At 43.5% G+C, this 26,844-nt stretch overlaps 1 protein-coding gene across 4 annotated transcripts in view; it reads left to right on the top strand.

The window, feature by feature from the left end:
• The window catches only part of fynb (FYN proto-oncogene, Src family tyrosine kinase b), a 117,885-nt gene that overhangs the window by 45,431 nt on the left and 45,610 nt on the right, over window positions 1–26,844 (top strand). For all 4 annotated transcript variants that reach the window (XM_031285601.2, XM_031285599.2, XM_031285602.2 and 1 more), the window contains one exon: window positions 17,101–17,357. In XM_031285601.2, the coding sequence (XP_031141461.1) occupies window positions 17,111–17,357 (247 nt within the window). In that variant the 5' untranslated portion in view covers window positions 17,101–17,110. The remainder of the gene's footprint in view (window positions 1–17,100; window positions 17,358–26,844) is intronic.

Genomic DNA, 26,844 nt, shown 5'->3' with positions numbered 1-26,844 from the left:
GCATGGAAAATATGTAAAGTTGTGCCAATACCTAAAAATAAGAAAATGCCTTTCTCTGGCTCAAACAGTAGACCAATAAGTTTATTACCAATTCTCGGTAAAATAATGGAAAGAATTGTTTATGAACAGATTCAGTCTTATTTTTTAAATAATGATTTAATTACAAATTTTCAGCATGCATATAGAAAAACACTCAACAACCACTGCCCTGACTCAGATGGTAGATGACTGGTTCAAGGATACGGAGGAGAGGAAAATAATAGGTGTTGTAATGCTTGATTTCACTGCAGCATTTGATATAATTGATCACGACTTACTGTTAAAAAAAAAATTGAAATATTATGGTTTTTCACGAACTGCATTATTATGGATGAAAAGTTATTTGACAGAGAGAAGACGATTAGTTTACTTTAATGGAAGCTTTTCAAAGGTAAGGGTTGTGGAACATGGCGTGCCTCAAGGAAGTTGTCTTGGGCCGCTCCTCTACACAATCTTTACCAATCATCTTCCATCTGTTTTAGATAAAGCAGGCATTTCAATGTTTGCTGATAATTCCACTATATATTTAGCAATTCAATTCAGTTCAATTTTATTTATAGTATCAAATCATAACAAGAGTTATCTCGAGACACTTTACAGATAGAGTAGGTGAAGACCACACTCTATAATTTATAAAGCCCCAACAATTCAAGTAGTTCCACCAAGAGCAAGCATTCAGTGTGACAGTGGCGAGGAAAAACTCCCTTTTAGGAAGAAACCTCAGTAATGACAAAAACTCCTTTTAGGAAGAAACCTCGGCCAGACCCAGGCTCTTGGTAGACGGTGTCTGACGGTGCCGGTTGGGGGTGTGATGAACAGTGGAAATAATAGTCACAATAAAAATAATGGAACAGTGACTAAGAAATAGTAGTCATAGTAGTTCATGTCATAGCAGGGCACTGCAGGGCGTTGCAGTATGTAGCGTGGTACAGCAGGGCATGGCTGGATGTAGCAGGTTCAGCAGGACGCAGGAGCGTAGCAGGGTGAACTGAAGCAGGACCACGGCGATAGCTGAAACCAAGGTCTAGGTGCCATCCAGATCCAACGAAAAACGCTGGGAAAAGGAACATAAGGACTCCCCAGAGCTAGGTTAGTAACAAGCATTTCTGGATCTCCTCACTCCCTAACTATATGCTTTATCAAAGAGGAGTGTTTTCAGTTTATTCTTAAATGTGGTGACAGTGTCTGCCCCCCGAACCCAGACTGGGAGCTGGTTCCACAGGAGAGGAGCCTGATAGCTGACGGCAGGAACTAATATTGGTGATTTAAATATAAAACTACAGAGAGAGCTACAGTTAGTGTTGGACTGGATAAGGACTAACAAATTGATTCTCAATGTATCTAAAACTACCTGTTTAGTGGTTGGAACTCCTTTTTCTTTATGTTCCAAACCCAAACTTGAACTCAACATAGAGCAAAATTCTGAAGAGCAAAGAGAAGAGGCTAAACTTTTGAGAGTGATGATTGATAATAGATTGTGTTGGATAGACATGTTCAGAAACTGGTAACTAAAATGGGCAACATTTTGTCTGTTTAAAAGGTGTGCAAAAAACTTTACACCACAGTAAACACTAAACAAGTACTTCAGGCTTTGTTTTTTTCACACCTTGATTACTGCTCTGTGGTTTGGTCCAGCACCTCAACAATTAATATAAGAACACTACAAGTGATTCAGAATAAAGTGTGGCTCTCTCATGTGGGTTTAGATCAAATGTTGATAAAATGCATGAAAGCCTCTCATGGTTTAAAGTTAAAAACAGATTTGTGTATTCACTAATGGTTTTTTGACATAATGTTATAACAAACAAAACACCTTTAACTTTATATACTGATACACATCATTATCCAACGAGGCATGCAGTAGGAGGTAGTTATATTTGACCTAAAGTGAAAACCAAATCAATTCAACGTTCAGTCAGGTACAGAGTAATGTGTGAATGGAACTCTCTCCCAAATACTATCAAACAACAAAACACTCAGTATGATTTTAAAAAATCACTTAAGAAATATTACCTTCAAAGATATTTCAATATTTAATATCAATTTAGAGAGATTCTGTTATAGGGCTTTTCGTTATATCTTATTTTTAAAAAATAGATCTATTCGGAATAGCGTAATTTTTTTTATTTTTTTTATTTGTATTTTTTGTGTGTGTGTGATTAATTGCGTTAATTGTAAAATATGATTTGTATTTTCAAATGTTGTGTAATCTGAAGTAATGTCTTGTGCGTATGGTGTGTAATGTGATGTCCTAAATTGTATTGTCACATGATAGATTGTAGGAACCCAGGAAGAAGAATAACTTTTAGCTTATGCTGAAGATAATGGGATCCAAATAAAACAAACAAATAAAACAAACAAAACAATGTTTTAAAAAGCGACAAACGTTTAAAAAAAAAAAAAAAATGTCAAAAATGTTGATAAAAGCATCGAAAAATGTGTCGAAAAAATGTGGAAAAAGTGTTGATTTTCAGTTAAACAGAAAATATATATATATATATATATATATATATATATATATATATATATATATAAATATATATATATATATATATATATATATATATATATATATATATATATATATTAGGGCTGTCAACATTAACGCGTTAATTGCGATGCGATTTGCGTGGTGCCTAACAGGCTACTATTTTGACCCTTTGCAGCACCATTATTTATCATCAAGCTGCCACTTCCTCGTAACACATCCTGCTGCTGCAATTTCAATTTTTTTTCAATTTTAAAAATTGTCGCAAAAATCGCTAAATTTGAAACTGCAGTTTAAAGAAAATGTAAAGTGTGAGGTTTCCTGCCGTGTACCACCGACAAAAAGCACCTGAATAAGATAATGAATTGTTTCCTCCGAGGGACAGATGAATATATGTGTTGGTGTTGATTCATCCTGAGCCCAGGGGAAGGAAGGAGTGAGTGTGTGAGTGTGTGAGTGTGTGTGTGTGTGTGTGTGTGTGTGTGTGTGTGTGTGTGTGTGTGGGGCGCTGCATTATTAACAGAAGGTCAGCTGTCAGCACACGTCTGCAGGGCTCACATCAAGCAGAGCACTCGGTTGCGCGCCTCTGGCTGACATGTTTGTAACCTTCTAGGCCATTTAATGAAGGTTCACGAGCCTTCTCTTCCAGCTTTCATGTTTTTTCTTCGTCCCAATAAAAGCTAGACGACGAGGAGAACACAGCACACGGAGCATCTGGAGCCAATTTTATTACCTCGCCATAAAAACAAATAGAAGATATATTGGCCGAGAGCCTGCACATATTGACTCGAAAACAGACCTGCGACACAAATAAGCTCAACGACACATTAGTTCTTTAATGAAATTGTGAAAAATAAAGAAAATGCATGTTCATATAGGGCTGATCGATTACGTACAAAACCACAATTATTTTGAACAATATTGAAATCCCGATTATATAACATGATTACTCATTGAATGGACCTTTTTTCACAGCAGACATTTTGACTTGTTATAGTAGGAAAAGCACAGCTGAAATTGATAACTTTAACGATGGCTCCATTCCATCAGGTGTCCCAGTAAGCTATTTCAGTGAGTCAGCATGGACAATACCAGGACCTCTCCTCAGTGGAATGCAGCCATCATTAATGGTTTTGAATACACCTGTGCTTTTCCTACTATGACATGTCAACATGTCTGCCGTGAAAAAGGTCTGTTGATGGAGGCTACAGTTCTGGGGAAGAAGCTGTTCCTCAGTCTGTAAGTCCAGGTTTGGATGGTTCTGTATCTTTTTCCATCAGCAGTAGGTGTCCACCGTCATCCTCCCTCAGCTCCTAGCAGTATTGCTGCTGACGCTGAGCTGCCCTGACACAATGGTGTCACCACTGGTCCCGCCCACCTCGAATTTGACTGGCAGGAGCAGCGAGGAGAGAGGGAAAGAGAGAGAGGGAGAGAGAGAGAGAGCGAGAGAGAGAGAGAGAGAGAGGATTATGGGCATCGAGAACCCGTTCCAACGTGGAATCATTTCAGAAATTACGATTCCAATGAATCTTTTTTATTTATTTTTTTATTGGAATCGTTTGGAAAATGTGGTCTTGAATCCAAATTTAGCAGGTTTTGGCTGCGTCCCAAATTCCATACTATAACATGCTATTTAGTAGCTCAACAGTATGTGAGATATTTTTGTATATCCGAATATCTTAGTATAAAACCAATAGTACGCGAATTGCATACTATTTTCGGTCAATTTTTACAGTATGCTAACACTGGACACTACGCAGGCATAAGTATCCCACAATGCAATGCGGTAGTAAAGACAACGTTCATAACAGACAAACGGACAGAAACCAAGGAGCTCTGTAACGTCACTAACGCTCTAATTTACATTTCTACATATTTAAACAGCTGTTGGTGTAGTTATTCACCTCTTTCAGTCATTTAAGCGTTATCTGGCGATGCCGCTAGGTTGGAGGTTGGCAGGGGTTACCATGGTTACGCATCTTCAACAGCAAGGAGGCTCTCAGGAAGTGACGTTGAAAACTACAGCTCAGCGCGTACGAAAAAGATCCACACTAGTGTTTATTTACACAAAAGTATACTGAACCTATCGTTCGGTTACGTTGTGTTGGAGACATGGAGCACAGTAAGCAGCCCTCCAGTGTGTGGCTGTGGCTTTAGTTTACATTGAAAAAGCCCGGTAAAACTAGCCTGGATGCCAGCCGAACTTAGCCCCGCCCACAACATTTGAGGTCGGGAAGTTCGGTCTGGACTTGATCCGTTGTGGAGCAACTATGTTCGAACCAGAGCTGTTCGCACCAATCAGATTGTCAGGGCGGGCTTTATACGGTGATGGACAGATGATCAACAGTAACGTAGTCAACCACGTCACCAAAGAGCGCTTGGGTTGAATTAATTTACAACAAAGACGGCTGCCGCAGGAGAATTGAGATGTGTAGATTCCACCATCGCGTCTGTCATAGAAGATATCGACAGCGCATTCATTTTAAAAGAGGAACAGAGAACCGCGATCAAGGCATTTGTCGATCGGAAAGATGTTTTTGCCGTCCTTCCTACGGGATTCGGCATCGTCACATACTCCGTTGCTCTGATTGGTTGTAGGTCTATCCGTTGCTCTGATTGGTTGTAGGTCTATCCGTTGCTCTGTTTGGTTGTAGGTCTATCCAATTGAGTGCAGAGGCATTTTCTTTCCTGGTTCGGTTGAAACACACCCTATAATCCCAGCCCAGTGGAGCAGAATCAGACTCCTATTCTGACTAGAATCTGAGTATGACCACGTCAGGCTACGGTAAAATCATTAAATCGAAACTAAAACACAAAATTATATTTGAAACAAGCATGTGACCCGTTTCAACTCCACCCCTCAAAGAATCAAATCAGAGAATCGATAAGAACTGGAATCAAAAGGAAAAAATCCGAATTGGAATAAGAATTGTTAAAACAGGCGCTATTTCAATTCAGATAGTTCAAACTGCAATGACAGTGAATGCTTTGACTTGTGATTCAAAATGCATTTTGGCCACAGTTACACATACAAAGTTGTATTGTGATGCTTAGAAACAGTTGCCATGACGTTTTTACGTCATATTATCTGAAAACAACGTAGCAAGTCATGAGACAACTCTTTCATGGGTCTATTTTTAGCGTCTCTCTGTTCTGAGGAAGCCATTTATCTGCATCTTTTGCTGCCACGGTAACTGGCCATCCGAAAAATCGGAATTAGAATTTGTTAAAATCAAAAAGGAGCCCAACCCTAGTCCAGGGAGCAGGACTGTTTGAGGCCTGTGTTGTTGTGATCGGCGCTCAGTCAGCAGGAAGAGATGGAGACGAGCATGTGGCCTCTCTGCTTCCCCCAGCCAAACCACAGACGAGCCGGGCGGCAGGAGGGGGGCTTGTTCCAGCTTTGACAGCTTGCAGCTCATACCGGAGAGGAGATTAACTATTAAAAAAAATACTGGAGATACTTTAATCCTCAAACTTGACTGCCTCTTTGTGCATTTTTGGCAGTTTCCAGGCTGAGGTAGTTCCTTTATCATCTCCTCAATCGGGTCAATAATCAGTCAGGGGGAAACAATTCCAGTTCTGGTTCTGTGGTATCAGAATTTTAGATAGTCACCATGGAAACATTAAAGGTGCTGGAGGTAGGATTGTGAAGATCCAGGACTTAGCCAAAATTCTTTAACATCGACAACTTCTCAGTCCCTCCCCCCCTTTCTGCTCAAGCCCAAAACGGTCTCCTAAGCCCCTCCCCCCACAAGGTAGAATGAATGCGTGTGCATGAGCATTGATTGACACGCAGTTAGACACCCCCCCCCCCCGGCCCTGATTGGTGCATCTGAACAGGGAGCTGTGGATTTTTGCAAATCTCACTACAGGCTGTAGGTGGAGCCAGAGGAGCCAGATTTTTTTTAATTTTTTATTACCTGCTTCATGTAGTTCTACTGGAACATAGGTCAGAGTTAGTTTTATAAGTCTTACCTACTGCATCTTTAAATGCTCATGTGACAAGGGCTTGGAAAATTGGCAGAACAGGCAGCCAAGTGACAGTGCTGTGATCCAATGGAAATCACAATTGTCAGATTGATAGCACTCTAGCCCCACTCTAACCTTGGGGGTGGGGGGTGCACTAGGGGGGCCAATCATATTTTAGGGGGGGCTGGCGGTGCCACCCCGTGCCCCCCTTCTAGCCCTGCCCCTGACTGAGAGGCGACCTGTACACTCACATTGGGCGGGATAAAAGCAGCGTAGAGTTTGTGATTTTTAATGAAGGGGGTTGGAGCATCCTCAGGCAGACCTCCTGCAGGGACACGTGCTGTAAAAAAAATAATAAAAAGATCCGTGAAAACGACATAATGTCACCCAGATCCTACACTTTATAGACTCTACTCCACCCAGCCTCTTTAAAAACCAGCTGGCGCTGCAGGAGCTAGCCTTTGGATTGCAAGAATGCTTACTTAAGGTTAAAACTTAGCTCTTTAAGTTGACCTCGGGGAGGCCGCTAGCAGCTCCTCATGTCATATTGAGGTCCGACAGTCATCCGAAATTTGGACATTTTTAGTTTATCTTTCCTCTCCACATTTCCTCTTTTACTGACACTGTCCGAACGTTATAAATCATTTGTAACCAGTGGTGGGATGTAACTGTAAGTACATTTACTCAAGTACTGTACTTAAGTACAAATTTGAGGTACTTGTACTTTACTTGAGTCTTTTCTTTTCATGCCACGTTCTACTTCTACTCCGCTACATTTCAGAGAGAAATATTGTACTTTTTACTCCACTACATATATCTGACAGCTTTAGTTACTAGTTACTTTACACATTAAGATTTCTGCACACAAAACACATGTAGTTTATAAAATCGGATGTTTTATTCTAAAGTAAACTAGCCAACAATATAACGGCTACAAGTCCAGCTGAGATGATTAGACCATTAAACACACAACTGTTTAGATTCTTTACACTTTTTACAATGGGAGGATTGTTCTGCATTGAGTACTTTTACATTTTCCTGATGATACTTACAAGTAACATTTTCAATGCAGGACTTTTACTTGTAACAGAGTATGTTTACAGTGTGGTATTAGTACGTTTACTTAAGTAAATGATCTGAATACTTCCTCCACCGCAGGTTGTATCAGTGTCTCTGGTCAGCTGTGTGTACTTTCACTCACCGCAGCAACGCCAGCTTCCCTGGAAAATGCTGGCGGGGTGGAGTGTTTTTGGGGAGGCACAGATCACGGATCACAGCTGCTGCTGCAGCAGCGGCGGCGGTGTTGTGTCGGTGCCAGCTGACCTCAGTGACCTGGCGGCACCAAACCAGGCCTGCCTGAGCCACAACATGTCGAGCAGAATCCTCCCTTTACTTAATACCACACAAATAACTGTGAAAACATGTACACTTTCTTTTTAACATTGTGTTCCAAAGTCTGGATAACACTCCCTATTTTATGTTAAAACAAAAATACAATCCACAGTTCTATTGGCTCACAATGAATTTATTCTAATTGATTAACACCTCACTGCGGCCCCCTTAGTTACTGTTGCTAACCCTGCCGAAACTTTCTCATTTAACATCGCATGTATGCAAATAACATGATGTTTTATGACTCCAAATGTGTGGATTTCAGACAGAAATTCAAAAGAAATTCAGAAGCATTCATAGCTGCAAGCATGTACACCTACTGATATGCACCTCTATATAATAATATCAATAGTGCTGATATTACGGCAATAAAATTATTACCCACATCAAACCAAACATCACAGTATATAATAAGGGTGGGGGAAAAAAATCGGAAATCGTATGTTGTGATTTTTTAGCATTTTTTATTTTAGAATCGATTCTTTTCCCTAGAATTTTTTTTTTTCACTACTTTTTTTAATCAATGATTGAACTAAATAGTTTCTGTTTATACGGTAGCATAATGAGGGTCCCTACATGTCAACTGAAGCATTGAGAACTTTGTAAGTGTACAGACAGTTTATTAAAAATATAGATTATAAAGACAGTACCGTTCACGTATACAGGCAGACGCCATCATGGGAAAACAGTCACGACCAACAACGCCGGGCTTGAGCTATGTTACTGGTTACTGGTTGCACGGCGTTCGTCGTTCAACTGGTCGTGACTGTTTTCCCAAGATGCCGTCTGCCTGTATACGTGAACGCCATTGTCTTTATAATCTATATTTTTAATAAACTATCTGTACACTTACAAAGTTCTCAATGCTTCGGTTTACATGTAGGGACCCTCATTATGCTACCGTGGAAGTGTGGTGATATTTTGAGCCTTGTTAGTGGTGTAGAAATAGAGATTTATTTTTACTTTTGCATGCCCCGACGACTAGCTTTATAAGCTAATTAGCGGTTTGTGATAAAACTGGTCACATTCAATTAGCATGAAAACATATCCCAGAGAACGGTCGACTCGGTACACACGTGTTATTAACCCCTAGGTTCGTTTTGCGCCGGAATTGTCCTTTAAGTTCCAATAGTGCATCCAGATGAGGAGTTATCTGTCTCTCTTATACCTTGGGACAGTCTTATCTCTTCTGTCCGTACCCCCATTCGGCAAAGGCTGCTTGTCATCAGCGTCTGGGATGTTACCACTTACCAAGCCGTCTGGTTGATCTCCAACCAGCCAAGGCGTATGACCTTTTGGCTTCAGCAACATTCCTACGAGATCAGAAAACTTCTCTCAGAGGAATCTTCACACACAATTCACAATAATCAAACACAGAGGTTAAACACTACTACAGATGCAATAAAGATGTTCAAACGTGATCAAACTCATTTCCCTCACAGTTACCAGTTCACCAGGCATGCCCGCCCCTACAGTAGATTCTGATTTCTCTTTTCCTTTCTTCCCTCTTGCTCCTCATCTTTCTCCTACACACTCTGCTCATCAGTGAACAATTCATAATGATGTACCTTCACAGCAGGATATGGATGTGATGAGGAGCCAGTGTTCAGCCAAGTGATTGGACACTTTTAGGCGGAATAAATATTGCGGTTGAACTGATGGGTCGACTGTGGCAGCCAGCTTTCTGTCAGGATGCTGCTGCCATGTTGATGCCTGATCTGAAGCCTACAGTGGCTTGCAGCTGTGGCGATAACTAAGTAGTTTGCTGGCTGTATGCATGCTTGTAGCTTATGTCTATATGAATATGAATAAGTGAAAGAGGAAGCGATAGAGAGAGGATGTGTTTAGTGGGTGCATTTGATGTTTGTGTGGGTACATCCCTCCATCTGTGTGTGTGTGTGTGTGTGTGTGTGTGTGTGTGTGTGTGTGTGTGTGTGTATGTGTGTGTGTGTGTGTGTGTGTGTGTGTGTGTGTGTGTGTGTGTGTGTGTGTGTGTGTGTGTGTGTGGATGCTGCATGACACTGGCAGGATGGCATGCTGGGAGTGCCGAGACGAGGCTTTCCCCTGGCAGACACCCGGAGCCCATCATTAGCCTGCTCCCTTTGTCAAGAGTCTGATCGCTCACTCCTCCTCTTCCCCATCTTCCTGTCTATCCATTCATAAGCCACTGTTCTTCCTCCTCTGCTCCATGCCCTCCTCCTTTGCCCCTGTAATATTTTTCTCATTATAACGCCATACAGACCTCTCTCTCTCTCTCTCTCTCTCTCTCTCTCTCTCTCTCTCTCTCTCTCTCTTTTTTTTGTCTATCTCTCTCTCTCTATCTCTGTCTGTCTGTTTTGGTGTTCCTCCTGATGAAGGGCACAGCACAGAGACTGTAAAGTGAATAATTATTTCATGATGTCTGTGTACCACAACAGGCTGAGAAACAGCAGGTTTGGTTGCATTATCAGCGGCCGTGCTGGCTGATAGGGTAAAAGAAGGCTCCAGGAACTGCTCTCCATCTGAACTCCTGGCTCCTCTTATTGTTGATACCTTCCTCCATCCCTGTATCATTCATCACAGTTACCTGTGCATTTGTTGCACCTGCCAGGTTTAGTGAAGTGAGTCTGTCTCCAGCCACACGGTTTTAAATTGTAACGCGTTGTTGTACATTAAATGTGTCCTTGTCAAGGATATATGCTCCCACATGTATGTCCCAATCTGTGTGAAACATATTATTAGTCCGCCTCTCAGGCCTCCACCCGGCCTGTTTCCACTCTCCCGGAGCCGGAGGTGTTTTCATACCGTCTGGGTTCACTTCAGACTTCCAATGACCAAAGGGATGGAAAAAGCCTTCCCTGAGGGGTTAATACGTGATATTTAGACAGTGTACCCTCCACCTCCTTCATAACCACCCAGACCCCCCCCCCCACTCCCCCTCCTCCCTCTGCTCCCACCCCATCACCTCCACATCAAATATAGATGCAGCCACTCCCTCGACGGCTGCCCCCAAAACGCAATGACATACCTTCAGCTCTGCACAACCACCCCATGAATTATTCACCCAGAGTGGCACGTGGACGGGGGCATGCCATTGGATCAACCCCCCCCCCCCCCCCAAAAAAAAAAGCTTCTTCATTAGGGCTGCACAATATCAGGAAAATATGTAATATTCAATAATGCTGTTGAATATGGCGATAACGATATTACGTGCGATAAACAGTTACGTAAGTGTACTCAGTTCAAAAAATGTGTCTTTTACAGCCTTTTCAGATGTGTTTATTGCGCCAGTAAGAAAACCATATATCGAGCAGCCCTGTTCTTTATCCCCCTGCCTTTTCTTAGTCATGGAGCACAGGTGGACGCCACCTCATTTAATGTTGAGTTAATCAATTTTCATCTCTTTAAATCACACTCTTTACCCGTTCAGATGCTTTGGGTCTTTGGCTCCAATTAAAGAACCTAATGAATTCTGTCCATCCAGTGTTATATGAATAGCCTCTTGAGTTAACTTATTATAGATCAGACTCCACTGCTGGTCACGTCCTGGATTTTTCCCAGAGGGCTCATTGATTTTATGTTGAAAATGGCTAAAACATGGGAGGAGCTGCTTGGTCTGATATGAACCCTGATATTGAAAATTTATGTTAGCTTGTATGAAAGTGTATGCATTTTAAAAGACTCTCTGCGACAGTTGATTTTAGTGAAACCATGCGATGAATGGCCTCAGTTTTGGTTGAGGCTTTAGTCGCCTCAGGAGCTGTTTCCTTGCAGCCCTCTGGGACGAGGAGTGAGAGACTGGGGGAGTAAACAGCAAAACAGCCCCTACGGCAAGCAGGTGGCGGCTTTTTTCTGCCAAGGAGGAATAATTAATCAGCAGAGAGGGCTGCGTGAAAAGGAGGGAAGGAAGAGGGAAATAAAGAGATGAAAGAGCCTTCAGTTCAAAGAGAGCAATCAGCGATGAGCCTGGGCCCTTACTGGGCCTGCAGAAGGCTGGAAGGAAGGAGTCAGACAAACAGGGCTTAGAACTGTCACGGCTCTTTGGACTGAGGCAGATTGCATTTAACATGAATCCACTAATCTGATTGCTCAAACAATTACTCTAATTGATCAGAGTTGGTCAGAAAAACACAGGACTTGAATAACAGAATGTGCTATTTGTTGGATTATTGTTGGGGAGGACGTAAGGATTTTGATGGGGATATTTCAAACATAAACCTTGCACGGCAGCTGAATTCTCACAATATCACGAGATCACGCGAGAAACACGGGAACACGTATAATAATAATAATAATAATAATAGTATAATGCATTTGATTTATGGCCGCCTAGTCTCGCATTGCCAGAGCTTCCTCCACAGCGCTGCGGAGGAAGGTCTGGCTAGTCCACACAGCATTTATTTATTACTATTTTTCATGGATGTAGCAAAGGATCTAGCCAGCTAGCTATGTAGGGACATGTCCCCGTTCTCCCAGTTGTATCCTACATGTGTCATTTTCCTTAATTAGGTCTGCGATATCATCTAGTTTTGAAAGTAACCTTCCTATTTAGGGCTTTTCTGTCTCTTGGGGCTGTGTCTGTCTCTGTCAGCAGAGAATAGATTTGAAAAACTCCAACTGGGCCTCTGGTAGCAGCAGATCCAGGCGGTACTGACTGCTGGATGTGTAGTGTCACTCTGGGTGACAGCACTGCCGCCACACTGTTTTACATAATGCAGTGGTGAGAGATACTCCCTGCGTATTGTTTTTGTCACTTATGATCGGCCCCTAGTCAGAATCAAAACCACCTACATGCAGCTCCATATGACTAGGACTGGGCATCGAGAACCGATTCCTACTCGGAATCGTTCCAAAAATTACAATTCCATCGGAATCATATCTTTATTGGAATCGTTTGGAGGATTTGGTTTCAAATCCGATCATCGGTTCCAAATTTAACATGCGCAAGTTCTGGTTTCCGTAGCAGCCAGGTGCTTGTTGTGTTGCAGCCTTGGAGCACAGTAAGCAGCGCTGTAGTCTGGCTTTGTTTTACGCCCGGTAAAACTGCAAACCACCACTGAATCAAAATAAAACTTTGTGACCCATTTCAACTCCACTACTCAAAGAATCGATAAGAATCGGAATTGGAATCAAAATTATTGAAATTCAAACGATGCCCAACCCTACATATGACCACCTGTAATGCTTAGCCATATCTATCCCTGAAAACACACCCCTCCTCCAAAGACTATCATTTAACAACTGGACAGGAACAGCTGTCTATCTGGCTCACAGGGATTTGTTTCCCTTCCAAAAGCCGATTGAGTCTGCCTCTGCCACTCAGGTGTTGATGTAAAGAGTCCCAATGCAGAGCAGTTTTTGGTCTGTGCTGTGAGCATATAGGATTAGAGATGCTCTGCAGTCTTGCACTGAGCGTTTCATTGCTGCTGTTGTTGCCTGGCGCCCTGCCTGCCCCGTGTCCTGTCACAAGGGGTTACATCCCCCCACTGACAGAGCTGTTGTGGCGTGTGCTGCTGCTGCACCGCTGCTTCATGTGTGAGACGCCCATTTCACTCTGGGTTTGATGCCAGGTTGTTGACACGGGTCAATTACCAGGAGCACAAATGTGATACAGATCTTCTTTGCTAGTGCAGGTGTCCAAATCCAAACGGCACCTTAAAGACTCGATTATACTCCGGAACGGACGCGTACAAAGACAGTAGGTCTGTTTATACAGTACTATCCACTTGGAGGACGCGTTCCACGCACGCACAGTAGATCGCTACGCTACAACTTGTGGCAGAGTGGCCACAAACATTTGGTCGCAAAAAAAAACAATTGGCGGTACACGGACGTCCACACAGAGCCTTAAGACCTTAGCTAATGTAATTGTGGCTTAACAAAGAAAACGCGATTATGTAAAAAAAAATGGACAATTAGACAATAATGTAATAATTGTTACAGGCCTAGCAGTGTAATAAGGGCTCCAACTAATGACTGTTTTGACAATCGACTAATCTGCTGATTATTTTTTCAATGAATCGTTTGGTCTATAAGAACCATCACATTTTCTCAGAGCCTTTGGGGATGTCATGACATTAAATGCTCAAGTGGTATTTTAGACTTAAAGGTCCAGTGTGTAACGTGTTTAGTTGTTCATTATCTAAATCTGTGTTGCCCGTTCACAAACTTGTCCTTTCTCATGAATATTTACCTCCACCATCAATTCCAAGTATTCCTTTTGGCTTGAAATTTTACATTTGCATTCTCATGAACTGGGGTAGACACTCCATATTTATGCTCCATCTTGAAATCCGTTAGCCGGTAAGGGACATACAGGACATACTGCTCCACCTTTCACGTTTTCACTGTCACATGATAAACTCACAGGTGCTGCTAATGCTGCTAATGGGTATCATAGCTTCCCGGCCCCGGCAAGTTTGAAGAAGGAAACATGGAGGACCACATGTATTCAAAATCCAAATTTCAGGAACAGGAGTCTTCTTCTTCTTCGCCCAGAAAAAGAAAAAGGATATTGAAAAGGGCAAGAGACCGTCTTTTTGAAGCGTGAAGGCTACCGTAGCTGTAATACCTACTTTGAACTGCGTGGCGCTAGAGAGTTGATTGAGATATATGATCTCAACGCTAGATGGGAGAAATTCCCACACATTGGACCTTTAACGTACTCCGGTGGAAATTCAATTCACATTGACAGTAAACGCAAATAACTTTAGTCTTGTGGAGAGAACCATCTGGAAGGGCTTTGAAACTCAACTTGCCATTCATTCAAAAAGACCTACGGATCGGCCCAAGGCCCAAATCACAGAACGCTTGTGCGCTAAAAGAAAGAACGATATCCAGGCTACAAGCGTGCAAAATGGGTTTCCTTAGGAGGGTGGCTGGCATCTCCCTTAGAGATAGGATGATAAGCTCAGACATCTGTGAGGAACTCAGAGTAGAGCCGCTGCTCTTTTGGTCCAAAGGAGCCAGTCGAGGTGGATTGGGCATCTCATAAGAATGCCCCCTAACCCCCAATTTCCACAGGTTGCGGAACGGCTGCGGATCCTCTGGATAGAAACAAACTGCTGTTGGTTTTGAGGTTCTATTCTACCTGAACTCACGAGATCTCGTGGGTCCTTGTGACTACAGCTGTCAGTCATGGCCGCAGCCGTTACGTAACAAATACGGACCTGGTGGGCATTGAAGGACGGCGGAGCACGGAGCCGACACGCAGTGGAGCCGGTCCACAGCCATTCTGCATTCAGTGGAAATCCCCAGTAAGCCTACCTAGGGAGGTGTTCCAGGCACGCCCAGCTGGAAGGCGGTCTCGGGGTAGACCCAGGACTAGGTTTAGGGACTATATCTCCACCCTGGCCTGGGAACGTTTCGGCATCCCCCAGTCAGAGCTGGTTAATGTGGCTCAGGAAAGGGAAGTTTGGGTCCCGTGCTGGAGCTGCTGCCCCTTTGACCCGACCCCGGATAAGCGGATGACGACGGATGAATGGATGGATTTCTGTGGGATTTAGCAGTAGATGGATATTGTGTCATTGTATTACTGTCGGGTTACTTTCTGACATTAGATTGGGCTGTGATTATCTTATTCAGAGTGGTTATTGTTTGTCAGTGACATTGTCAGTTTGTAGAAGAGTGTGGTTCCTCCCTCTGATCCTCCACTTGTTTATTGCTGCTGCTAAGAAGGGGAAGCCCCCACTCCTCTTTTGTTATTCTTCTCTCTGTCCTCAGTGTGTCACAAGTGAATACATGTCCTGCTTCTGGCTGCAGTCAGATGAGGTGACTGAGCCAGAAGACAGAGGCAAGGCAGGGGGAAGAAAGAAAGAGCAGGGAGTGGAATATATTCTCAAGTGACACATTTGAGGACTGGAGCGGAAGGCCAGACCGGCACTTTATCTTCCAAGGAGAGCCTGGATTTATCGCCCGTTGTGTCTGCACTGATACACCATGCGGACACTGGTATTTCATCCTTGTTTTGCAGAGAAATAATTAGATGGCAATCATTCCTCTGGGAGTACACAACATTGTGTACAACACACCCCCCTGGGATGTGGCTGGTGTCTTTTTTCAAATCTGAGCATTTTATTTCGCAGAGGGAAAGACCATCCTACATGTAGCTTAGTCATAAGTAAACTATTGAGCAAGTAATTCAAGATGTTTTTAGACTTTAGTCTGGAGCAGTATCTACATAACTCCCTACAAGCACATGTGTACAACAGAAACATTCTTTCGTCTCTAGTGGTCTACAGTGGATGGATTCCTGGTTCATTGCAACCCAGTAGTTTCAACTTATCACAGGCGGGTCCAGCATTTGTGGAGCTTAGCCTAATAGTCGGACTAAAAGTCAGGATATCTCGGCCTCTGCTGCTTTGATTTTGACCATTCTTTTAATCTTTAAAGTAAGGTACAGTAGCTGTATTTGCAACTTAGAATTCCAGCTTTTAAAGTCCGAATTTGCAGCTTACCCTGCACTACAGTCAAACGTTTTCTATAAAGAGGATTATGGGAGAGGATATATCGGTAGACACATTGCACATTAAAAAATATAGTTGAATGCTTTGATGGTGTTCAACACACGAATGACAGGTAAATATTCTTGCTTTTGGCTTGTCAGGCTGACTTTGATTGTTCGACTCCATGACTAAACCAGCGTCCGACACTCTGTCCTCCCACCACTCTGTCCTCCCACCAGTCTCCATGAGGATCAACAGGGTGATGTTGACAGCACAGCGCAATGCCTCCACATCTCCCCCTCTCTCCGGCCGGCCTCCCTGACATCAGTGTTACAGGAGCCGTTATTCCTCCTGACCAAGAGAGACACACACACACACACACACACACACTGTGTGAGTCATCCAGAGACCAAGTTGTGTGTCAGGCTATAAACAAAAGCTCCCTGCCTCCCAGAGCAGAGCGCTAATCAGTGGAAGGATGTCATCTGTAGAGAAAGCAGTGTGATGCGTTCAGTTCAGTTTGTTGTGCTGAGCGGCCGAGCGCGGCCAGACAGCATGTTTCATCCTATCGATCCCGAAGTTGAATTCATTGCCTGCATTAAGGCTCTTTTAGCCTGTTGTTATTTCTCCTTCCCATTATCACGTCCTATATAAATCCCTTGAAGTTTTCATCTCAGCTGCACAGTCTTTCTGTTTGAATGTAACGTGTTTAGGTTTTTCTAGCCATTTCCCTTCTGATTTCCCTTCAGTTTCATCTAACCCACCTTTTCTTTCTCTTGTCGTCCACAGATTATAGATAATGGGCTGTGTGCAATGCAAGGATAAGGAAGCAACCAAACTCACAGACGACCGAGACACCAGCATCTCCCAGGGAGCCGGCTACCGATATGGGGCCGACCCCACGCCGCAGCACTACCCCAGCTTCGGGGTCACCGCCATCCCCAACTACAACAACTTCCACGCCCCCGTTGGACAGGGGATGACCGTCTTCGGGGGGGTCAGCACTTCCTCTCACACTGGAACCCTGAGGACTCGTGGTGGGACAGGTAAGGGATATGTGATGTTCAAAGTTAGTGAGGAACAGTCATGGTCAGTCAGGGGCGTTTCTAGGACTCAAGGAGGTTCGGGGCTTAGCCCGGACACATTTCAGTAAACGGGGGGAGAGAGAGAGAGAGCGAGAGATCCGGGGCTATTCATTAAACATTCGCGGCTGTAGCCAGGGACGCCCGGGCCTAACGACGCCTCTGTGGTCAGTCAATCCAAATTTAATTTCTGTTTGCACTTTCTGCTCACATATAGATAGATAAAGATATACTGTAGCTGTGTACTGAAGTCCAACTGAAATCACATTTAGTCATCCTTTATCCTCAAAAATAATGTCAATGGGTTTTTCAAACATTTTGTAAATAGTTTTTTATTATTAAAAGGAAGAAAAGGGGTCTTTGGGGATATATCAGAAGGGGCATGTCCCTGTCTGCTGTTGATTAGTCTTTATGGATGACGATTCATTTAGGGGATTGCTCCGGTGCCGCTGGAAGACCCGCCGGATGTCCCTCACCTTCCTCTTTCCTCCTCTGGAGGATTTCTGAGGACTAGGGTTAACTGCTCCTCAGATCTCTGCAGGGTAAATCCAGACAGCTAGCTAGACTATCTGTCCAATCTGAGTTTTCTGTTGCACGACTAAAACTACTTTTGAGCCTACACATGTTCCACCAAAACAAGTTCCTTCTCGAGGCTATTTTGTCATTGCGCCCAAGACGATTGTGATTGGTTTAAAGAAACGCCGATAAACCAGAGCGCGTTTTTCTCCCATCCCGGAGTACTGTGTGGACTAGCCAGACCGTCCTCTGAAGTGCTGTGGAGGAAGGTCCGGCAATGCGAGACTAGTTTTTGATTGACAGCAACTGGCAGGCTGCCGGAGTGCCGGCCGTAGGGAAGGAGAGACAAAGTAAACTGTAGCTACATGTCATCATGGGCAGACAGCATGTTGGTAGCAGTCATTTTGAAGAGTAAGGAGCACAGCAGCATCTAACCGGCCTCATGTGTAGGTACGTTAACATGCTGTTCTATGTGCTATGTATGATTAACGCTATGGTTAACGTTTGGTTAGGTTTAGAGACAAAATCTGCTTGAATAGATTTAGAGAAAGATTGTAGTTTTGGTTAAAATAACTACTTCATAAAGGTCCGGGGGCCTTCATCTTCATGGTGACAGCAGTAAGGGAAGGATCATGGCCTTGGTTAAAAGAAACCATCGTTGACTCTCGATGTGAAACGGGAAACGAACTGCGGTGGCAAAGTCCAATGATTGGTAGACCTAGTGTCTGTCCTCGCCAACCTTGACCCTACACAGACTTGAATGTGACTGATAAAGAAAGCACTGCATTGAAACTACCCTGATTAAATAAAGTTAAAAGAAATGACCACAGAAGTAAAGTAGAACGCTGAGCATCTCCGGGGTTACCACAAATGACAATCAAAAGTAAGGAGTGGTCATCCATTCAAAATCTCTGCAGGAGCATGTTGAAGAGACAGTCAGAGCTCGGAGAGGCAAGTGTTTGTTTGCAGGGAACACAGAAGGAGGAAGTCACTCATTTGAAGGGTACTTCTTAGAGCAATGTGTCTTTATTGTTTTGTCAGAACAGGGAAAGTATCTGCAACACAAACCGGAGTGTGAAGGTCATTTCTATTCACTTCATTCCCACACAGTTACAGCATTTTATGCACCCAGTGATTCTCACACACAGCTGCCCACACACACACACACAACGCAAACACCTCCGAATGCAAAAGCACAAACTCTTAGGGATTATTTGTGCAGTTAAAGACTTCCTATGGCATCCCAAAATTCTGACAATCCTCACTCACAGCCCCGACCCCAGCCCGGCCCTGTCAGGAACGTCCGGCTGGCATTAGCACAGGGCTTTGTGTGCCGGGATCATTGTTTATGTGGGGAATATTCCAACTCAGGATATCCTTTATGTTTGACTGAGCCCAGGCTGCTCTGCAGAGGAACTCAGCATTTCCACTCAACTTAGCAGGAGTCCTCTCCCTCAAAGTGTGGATTATTTTCTGCGCTGTATAATCCAAATCCACTCAGTGGTAGCGGAGCAGAAAGGAGAGCAGATAGAGTTTAGCTTTTTAATTTTCTTCTGGTGGGGAAATTTGGACATAAGCCGCCCTTCCCTCTCAACCCCTTTCATAACACAGCTGCCTATCTAATTTGCCTAACAGCCACAATCATGCCGCTCAGTCGCACTGCAGAGGACCCCAAACTGCAGTTGGCATCGGAAATCTTATTGATTATCAGTTGATCTTTTACTAATGTCATTTTCCCCAAATGGAAATTCACAGCTAGTCCTATGACCTTATGTAGCTAATTGGGTAGGATCCCAGCAGACGACCCTGAGATGAATCAATAAAGCAGTTTATACCTAACGCCCACCTCTGCTAACCGAATGGAACATTCAAGCAGTGCAAACCACAGCTGTGATGCATTCTTGTTATGTTGTGAATGGGGCTGGATATACATCGTCACTGATTTGACACTGAATAAATTGAATTCCTATTCACAAGGTACCGATTCGATTTTTCGATTTGATTCAATATTGATTTGATTAGGTTTATTCAGTTATATTACCAATTTTGCTTGGCTATGAAAGAGATTCTCAGACAACTCATTATGTAACTTGTACAAGGAGGAACTCTCTAACCTGGTGAATTATTAAAAATATAAATGTCGACATTAAGAATTGATCCCAAAGCAGTTACATTAATGTACTTTTTTTATGGCCTACTTTTTTATTATTTTATATGAACACACACTACAGCAGTCGACCCAATAAAGTGCAACACCACAGACTCTAGTAAGTGTTTTCTTCAGTGCAGAGGGTATGATGCAGATACGGTATATCTAAATCCGTACATCTGTGAAAATGGGCATGTTTCTCCCTTGCCAAGATTTTGCCTTACTTTGGAGCATTATTTTAGCCTGGCTCCGCCCTCCTACGTACTTACACTCAATTTTCATTTCCCTTCAGTACTACGTCTGGGTTCACGGTATAGTCTTGGGTTTTCTCCAGCTAAATTTTTGGTGGTCCAATCAGCGAACAGAGGGAGTGGCTGAGAACGATGACGTTGAGGACGTGCACTTCCAGAAGTTAAAGCCAGAGCAAGAACAATCTTTGCTGAGTTGTGTTGGTGGCCATGATGTCGTGGCCCTCCTCCCCACGGGGTTTGGGAAAAGTTTGATTTTCCAGCTCGCACTGTTAGTGGTGAAGGAGTTGGCTAAGGCGAACGCTAGCGATGCTAATGCTTAATATAAGCCTTCACGGTCTCCCCTCTTGTTGCACATGTGCATGACATACGTCACGACCAAACGTTAGCGATTGGTTATGGCAGATCCAGAGTGGCTCTGTGCAGATCTGATAGTTTTAAACTTCAACAGAGTACCCGCCTTCAAGGAAGTTAACACTTGTCAATGGAGAGTGGCCAGACTCTCTGTACAAATGAAATGGACCAGAGTCTGGTAGGACCAGGCTACCATTATTTAGCATGACATGGATTCCTTAGAGCCTCTTACAAAATGAAATTTGGGATTTTATGAAACGATATCGAATGATTCAAATGAAGATCGATTTGAGTCAGAAAATGGATTTTTTAAAACCCTGCCCTAGTTGTGAAGTGATTCAGTCAGATAGCTCTCCATTCCCCCTGTTCGTTATCACATGCATAGCAGCAGGTCCTCTCTATCTGCAGTCCTATCAGCGAGAGCCTCACATACCGTCTTCAAATCAACACTGTTTCCCAGAAAGCCTTAGTCTGGAGTCAAATGACTTGGGAAATAAAAAAATGTGATCAAGAGAGTTTAAGTGAACTTTGAAGAAGTGCCCATTCAACTTCCATTTGTCAAACACTCCGAGGCATGAAACAGCTTCAGCCTCCGAGCTGAGCAAACACTCTGAGTGCTCCTTTTGTCTCATGTGCTCTGTGATGAGAAGAGACAACTCAAACTAAGATCGCCAGTTTGATAGAGATCTAAGCCCCTTTAAAGGCCAATTCCAGTTCATTACATGTTTCATCATTGTAGCCATCATTTCTATTTGTAATTATAATACTACTCACTAAATCAATTGTTGAGATCTGGGAATTTCACGACTTTGAAAAATGAAGTGTGATGGTGCAAGAAATACAATACGAGTCACACGATCAGACAAGTTGGAAACCCCCCCACCCTCTAGACTTGCTGACTCAGTGGGCAGTTTTAAACAAAAACTCAAAATGTATCTTTTTAATATAGCCTATAACTTGGCTTATTGAAGATTGTCTCTTAATTTTAGATACAGTAACACTCATTTTCTCCCTTCCCCCATGTGTATGTGTTTGATTTTAAACTTGTGTTTTAGTTTTTTATGCTGAATTGTAAAGCACTTTGTGCTGCATTCTGTGCATGAATGGTCCTATATGAAAAAGTTAACTCATTCAGCGTCTCCTTATGAGACACTGGCATCCTATTCAGAGTACAGATGCTTTGTCTAAATAGTGAGCTATCCTAAAACACAAGCTGATGCGCTGTAGTTTAAAGGGGAGTTCCTCCATACACTGCCATCAAGAAGGGACTGTTGCAAGGTTTTTCCTAAATGACATGACTAATTTAGTCTGAAGTACAAATGGGATGGATATCTCTTCTATTTACTGAAGCCTCAGTCAGCAGAACTGTATTTAGTGCATTCAATTAAAATACATAACCGCCAAAGTAGTGTATTGCCCTGTAGTTTTACACTTTGCTAGTTTTGCACTGGCAGATTTAATCTTTCCACAACTCTCTTGCTGTAGTGTGAAAACAGTTTCAGTTTCCCTCGTTATCACTAGAGAGGCCGACAGCATGAGAGAAGCTTTTTGGAAATTGTGCAAAAACTTTAAGTTACACACTTTTCAGTACCTTTGTGCAAACAAATTCTGCTCTGTTTCAGCCACTGTGATGCTCCCAGTCTGGTGCCTCAGTAGAGATATTGGTCTTTATCTAGAGAGGTTTTTAGTCCGCCTGATCCGCAGGGCTTGACATTAGCACCCGCCAACCCGCCAAATGCGGATAGATTCCGACAGTGGCGGGTAACACTGTCACTTTCACTAGCCACTTTGGCGGGTGGCATGCCTTTATATTGTAACACTGGTGGCTGGCGTAGCCTACTGCGCCGCCTCCCGACACAGGGACACAGCTGTGACCCAGCTGTGACCCAGTGTGCAGCGGCAGCCCACGGCCGGAGTATGGTAAAATATCCCCCAGAGCTCTGTTCAGCGAGTGCATGGGGCAACAGTTGCGTCTGTACAGGTCATAGACTGTATAAGGTGTAGGTTTGTAGAAGAAGTACAGAGAGGGCGCGCAGCAGGACAGTTTAGCAGGACATTTGGTCTGTGTGCTCTGCTTCCCGTCATTGAGGGCGCGTGCCAGCTGCTAAGTGACAGGCGAGCACTCCACATCACTTTTAACTACTTTCAACTAATTACATTACATGTCATTTAGCTGACGCTTTTATCCAAAGCAACTTACAATTGCTATATATCAGAGGTTGCATGCCTCTGGAGCAACTAGGGGTTAAGTGTCTTGCTCAGGGACACGTTGGTTGATGTATCACAGTGGGAATTGAACCCAGATCTCCCACACCAAAGGCATGTGTTATATCCACTGCGCCATCACCACCACTAACCTTCTCTACGCCTGCACCACCTAGCCTATGCATTACAAGCTACTCTTTATATCTCTTGTCTTATTCGGTTGCACGTTTTCATACAAAAAGGACTTTTACACATATTATCAGAGCTGAATATTTGATGACTGCAGTGTTATATTTTATGTAGTCTTGATTTAGGTGTTTACAGTACTCATTTACATTTAAAAGGGTTGTAAATCTGGTTCTTCGAGTTAATTGTAGCACACCATAGTCAACTCTATTCAAATAAAACCGATTAAAGCATAATTTTCCACAAAATAGCTGCTAGTGAAAATGTGAAAAAGTGGCCAGTATCTTTGGAAAACCACTAGCCACAGTGGCTGGTGAGCGAAAAAGTTACTGTCCAGCCCTGCTGATCGGAGTCAAACTGGACTGAGGCAGCCCAAAATCCCAGCTTCTGTCAGTGGACCCGTCCAATGTCTGAAACAGTTTGTGTCTGGATTCACATTTCTGTCAGTTCATGCAGTTCAGGCGGTGGATTTGCCTGAGATAAGCAGAAACACTTGCATGGAAGGGCAATGTTGCACCTTGCCAAAGGCGCTGAAACTTTGTTGTTTATCTGTGTTTTAAGCCCCCAACATTTAGGATTAGGCAATATTTGTGGTTAGGGTTAGGGTTAGGGCAGTGGTGGCCTAAAGGTTAGAGAAGTGAGTTTGGGACCGGGAGGTCGACAGTTAAATCCCCAGACCGGCAGGATAAAATCTGGGTGGGGAAAAGTGAAAGAGCAGCGCTTGTCCCTTCCTCATTACCTTAACCCCAACCGCTCCAGTGGAGCTGCTCAGTGGCCAGCAGATCAGACTGTGGTTGTACTGGGCAGCTTCCAGGTATCAATGTGGAACTGTGTGAATGTGACAGGTGAGAAATTGACTTACCTGGATAAATAAAGGTAAAATAAAAAAGGGTTAAGGTTAGGGTTAGGTGCCTTGAAGTCAACGGTCGCAGCGCTGCCTGGAAGGAGACGATGGGGGCTTAAAACACCATCGAGCAACTTTGTTGTAGGGATCTAGCCAAAGCTCTTATTAGGAGAAACACACACAAGTCAACCAGCACAGGGCTTGTGGTTAGACACATTTACAGATGGATGAAATGAGAGCCGGATTAGGTTTAGTGTGGCCCTGAGGAGTTTATTTCTTTAGTACAAATATTTTCACCAAACCTAGAAGGGTAGTTTAACAACTTTAGTTTTTCTTTCATTTGTATTGTTAACCTCCTGCTGCGATCTCTTAATCATATTATGCTTTTTGGCTTTTTCCCTTTCCTTTATTGTGTTATATATCTTTTTTTGTGCAGGATATAGGTTTGCAAAGTGAAAAAGCCCAAAGTCCACCCCAAAGAGACTTACCATCTCCAACAGAAAACACTGTTCACAAACTGCTCCAAACAGCTCTATTGTAGTCCAGCCTTTACTTCAGAGACAAACGTGGTCACTTTGGAACACACGTTATAATGCTCGCCTAGCTGCTAGATGGCACGCCCTCATACTCTGCTTCTGACTGGCTAGTAGTCCTTACCTAGGTACTGTCAGGGCACGCCCTCATACTCTGCTTCTGACTGGCTAGTAGTCCTTACCTAGGTACTGTCAGGGCACGCCCTCATACTCTGCTTCTGACTGGCTAGTAGTCCTTACCTAGGTACTGTCAGGGCACGCCCTCATAATCTGCTTCTGACTGGCTAGTAGTCCTTACCTAGGTACTGTCAGGGCACGCCCTCATAATCTGCTTCTGACTGGCTAGTAGTCCTTACCTAGCTACTGTCAGGGCATGCCGTCATACTCTGCTCCTGACTGGCTAGTAGTCCTTACCTAGCTACTGTCAGGGCACAGCCTCATACTCTGCTTCTGACTGGCTAGTAGTCCTTACCTAGGTACTGTCAGGGCATGCCGTCATACTCTGCTCCTGACTGGCTAGTAGTCCTTACCTAGCTACTGTCAGGGCACAGCCTCATACTCTGCTCCTGACTGGCTAGTAGTCTTTACCTAGCTACTGTCAGGGCACGCCCTCATACTCTGCTTCTGACTGGCTAGTAGTCCTTACCTAGCTACTGTCAGGGCACGCCCTCATACTCTGCTTCTGACTGGCTAGTAGTCCTTACCTAGCTACTGTCAGGGCACGCCCTCATACTCTGCTTCTGACTGGCTAGTAGTCCTTACCTAGCTACTGTCAGGGCACGCCCTCATACTCTGCTTCTGACTGGCTAGTAGTCCTTACCTAGGTACTGAGCGTGTGCGACTGCCAACAAAGATGTTACAGCAGTGACAGGTCTCACTCTGTAGCTAAAACAGAGACCTGAACACAGGGTGAAAAGAGGAGCTGCAGCAATGTGCAGTACAACAAAAAGATGGTGTTTTTTGTAAATTAAACTATGTAAACATTTTCTGATATAACCTCTAGATACAATTATGAACCTGATGAGCATAATATGAGCACTTTAATACTTCCTACAATGAGACGAAATGTCTTTATTCATTCTTCATGTTTGCCACAAGCAAGCGAACAGCAGGAGTAAGGCTGAGAAGATATTCCTGTGAGAGACATGCTACTGGGAGATATTTTAATGATATTTTTTTTAACTTCTGGGATGAGGGCAAAGTTAGTAGGATTAATGGAATATTTACAGCAGATGTTACCAACACTACAATACAAATGAGTTTAGTGTGCTTGGAACTAACTTGTTTGTAAAATCTGTAACTGACAATAACAGAAGTGTTATAGCTGTTCTGAAGGACCATACAAAGGCCAGGCATAAAGCCTGCTGCACTAGCTTCTCCCTGGCTGCATCACACTGACCCCCTCATCTCTCTCCAAAAATTCTCTCCCTTTTTACATGTCTTGTAGGCTTGACACAGAAAATAGAGTGTCTATTCAGGAAAACCCCAAAAATGATCAAACTCTGCCAATCCATCAAGTAGATGTTGAGATTTTTCACTGGATGATTTAAGGTTTGACATGCTGGTAGCACCAGATAAAAAGTTATTATGATTCATCCATGGATGTGTTGTATTGACCTGGAAACAAGATTACAAAACGGTGCCCATTCAGTTCAATGGAGTTGCTGGTCTGGCGAATACGCCAAAAAAGTTTCTAAGCTTCCAGGTTTACTTCCTTAATATGTGGCCCACTGAATATGCGCAGTAGTGTTTCCCCTGCTGGCCCCGCCCACAAGTTCCGGTTCGCCCCATAGATTTTACATTGTGCTGACGTCACAGGTTTTTAAATAGTTTTTCTCAGCTAGAGGAAAGTTTTGCAATTATGAAAATCCCATGGATCAAAAATCTGAATATAAAGGGTCATAACCGACCTCGTTTGCAGTTCAAGGTGTCCTGGCAGCAGTTTTACAGGCGTCTCTTTTCCAGTGCTAGCCCACGGGGAATATCCTTTCTGGGGTCGCAGGGGGATTTCTCGTTGCAATCGAAAGTGGCCACTGGGAAATAATTGGAGGAAAGGGTGAGCGCTGTTCCTGGTGGGCTGGATTCATCCTGTGGGGTAGAGCTGAAGATCTTTGGGGTTCGTCTTAATTTCTATCATTTCACACGGGCTAAATGAGCGGTCAGGTGATGCATTTCGATCAGCGCGAAAATGGATTCTGAGGAGGTGAAACAGAGGCTGCCCTCTGGAGGACTTATTTTATTTCTTTGTTCTAACTTCCAAGTGGCCTATAGCCTCCGTTAGTCATGAATACATTATGTTAAAAAATGTATAAATGACTCTTTCTTGACTAAAGGCAAAAGAGCTGTGTGCGTGCGCACATTTGAATAATGTCGGGCTGTAAACGGGTTCGGGCTTTTAAAAAGCTGTCAATCAAAA

The sequence above is a fragment of the Sander lucioperca genome, chromosome 19 (genome assembly GCF_008315115.2).
Source record: "Sander lucioperca isolate FBNREF2018 chromosome 19, SLUC_FBN_1.2, whole genome shotgun sequence".
Taxonomy (NCBI): Eukaryota; Metazoa; Chordata; class Actinopteri; order Perciformes; family Percidae; genus Sander; species Sander lucioperca.
Note: the sequence above shows the minus strand (reverse complement) of the source record. Positions and strands in the feature narration are given on the sequence as shown.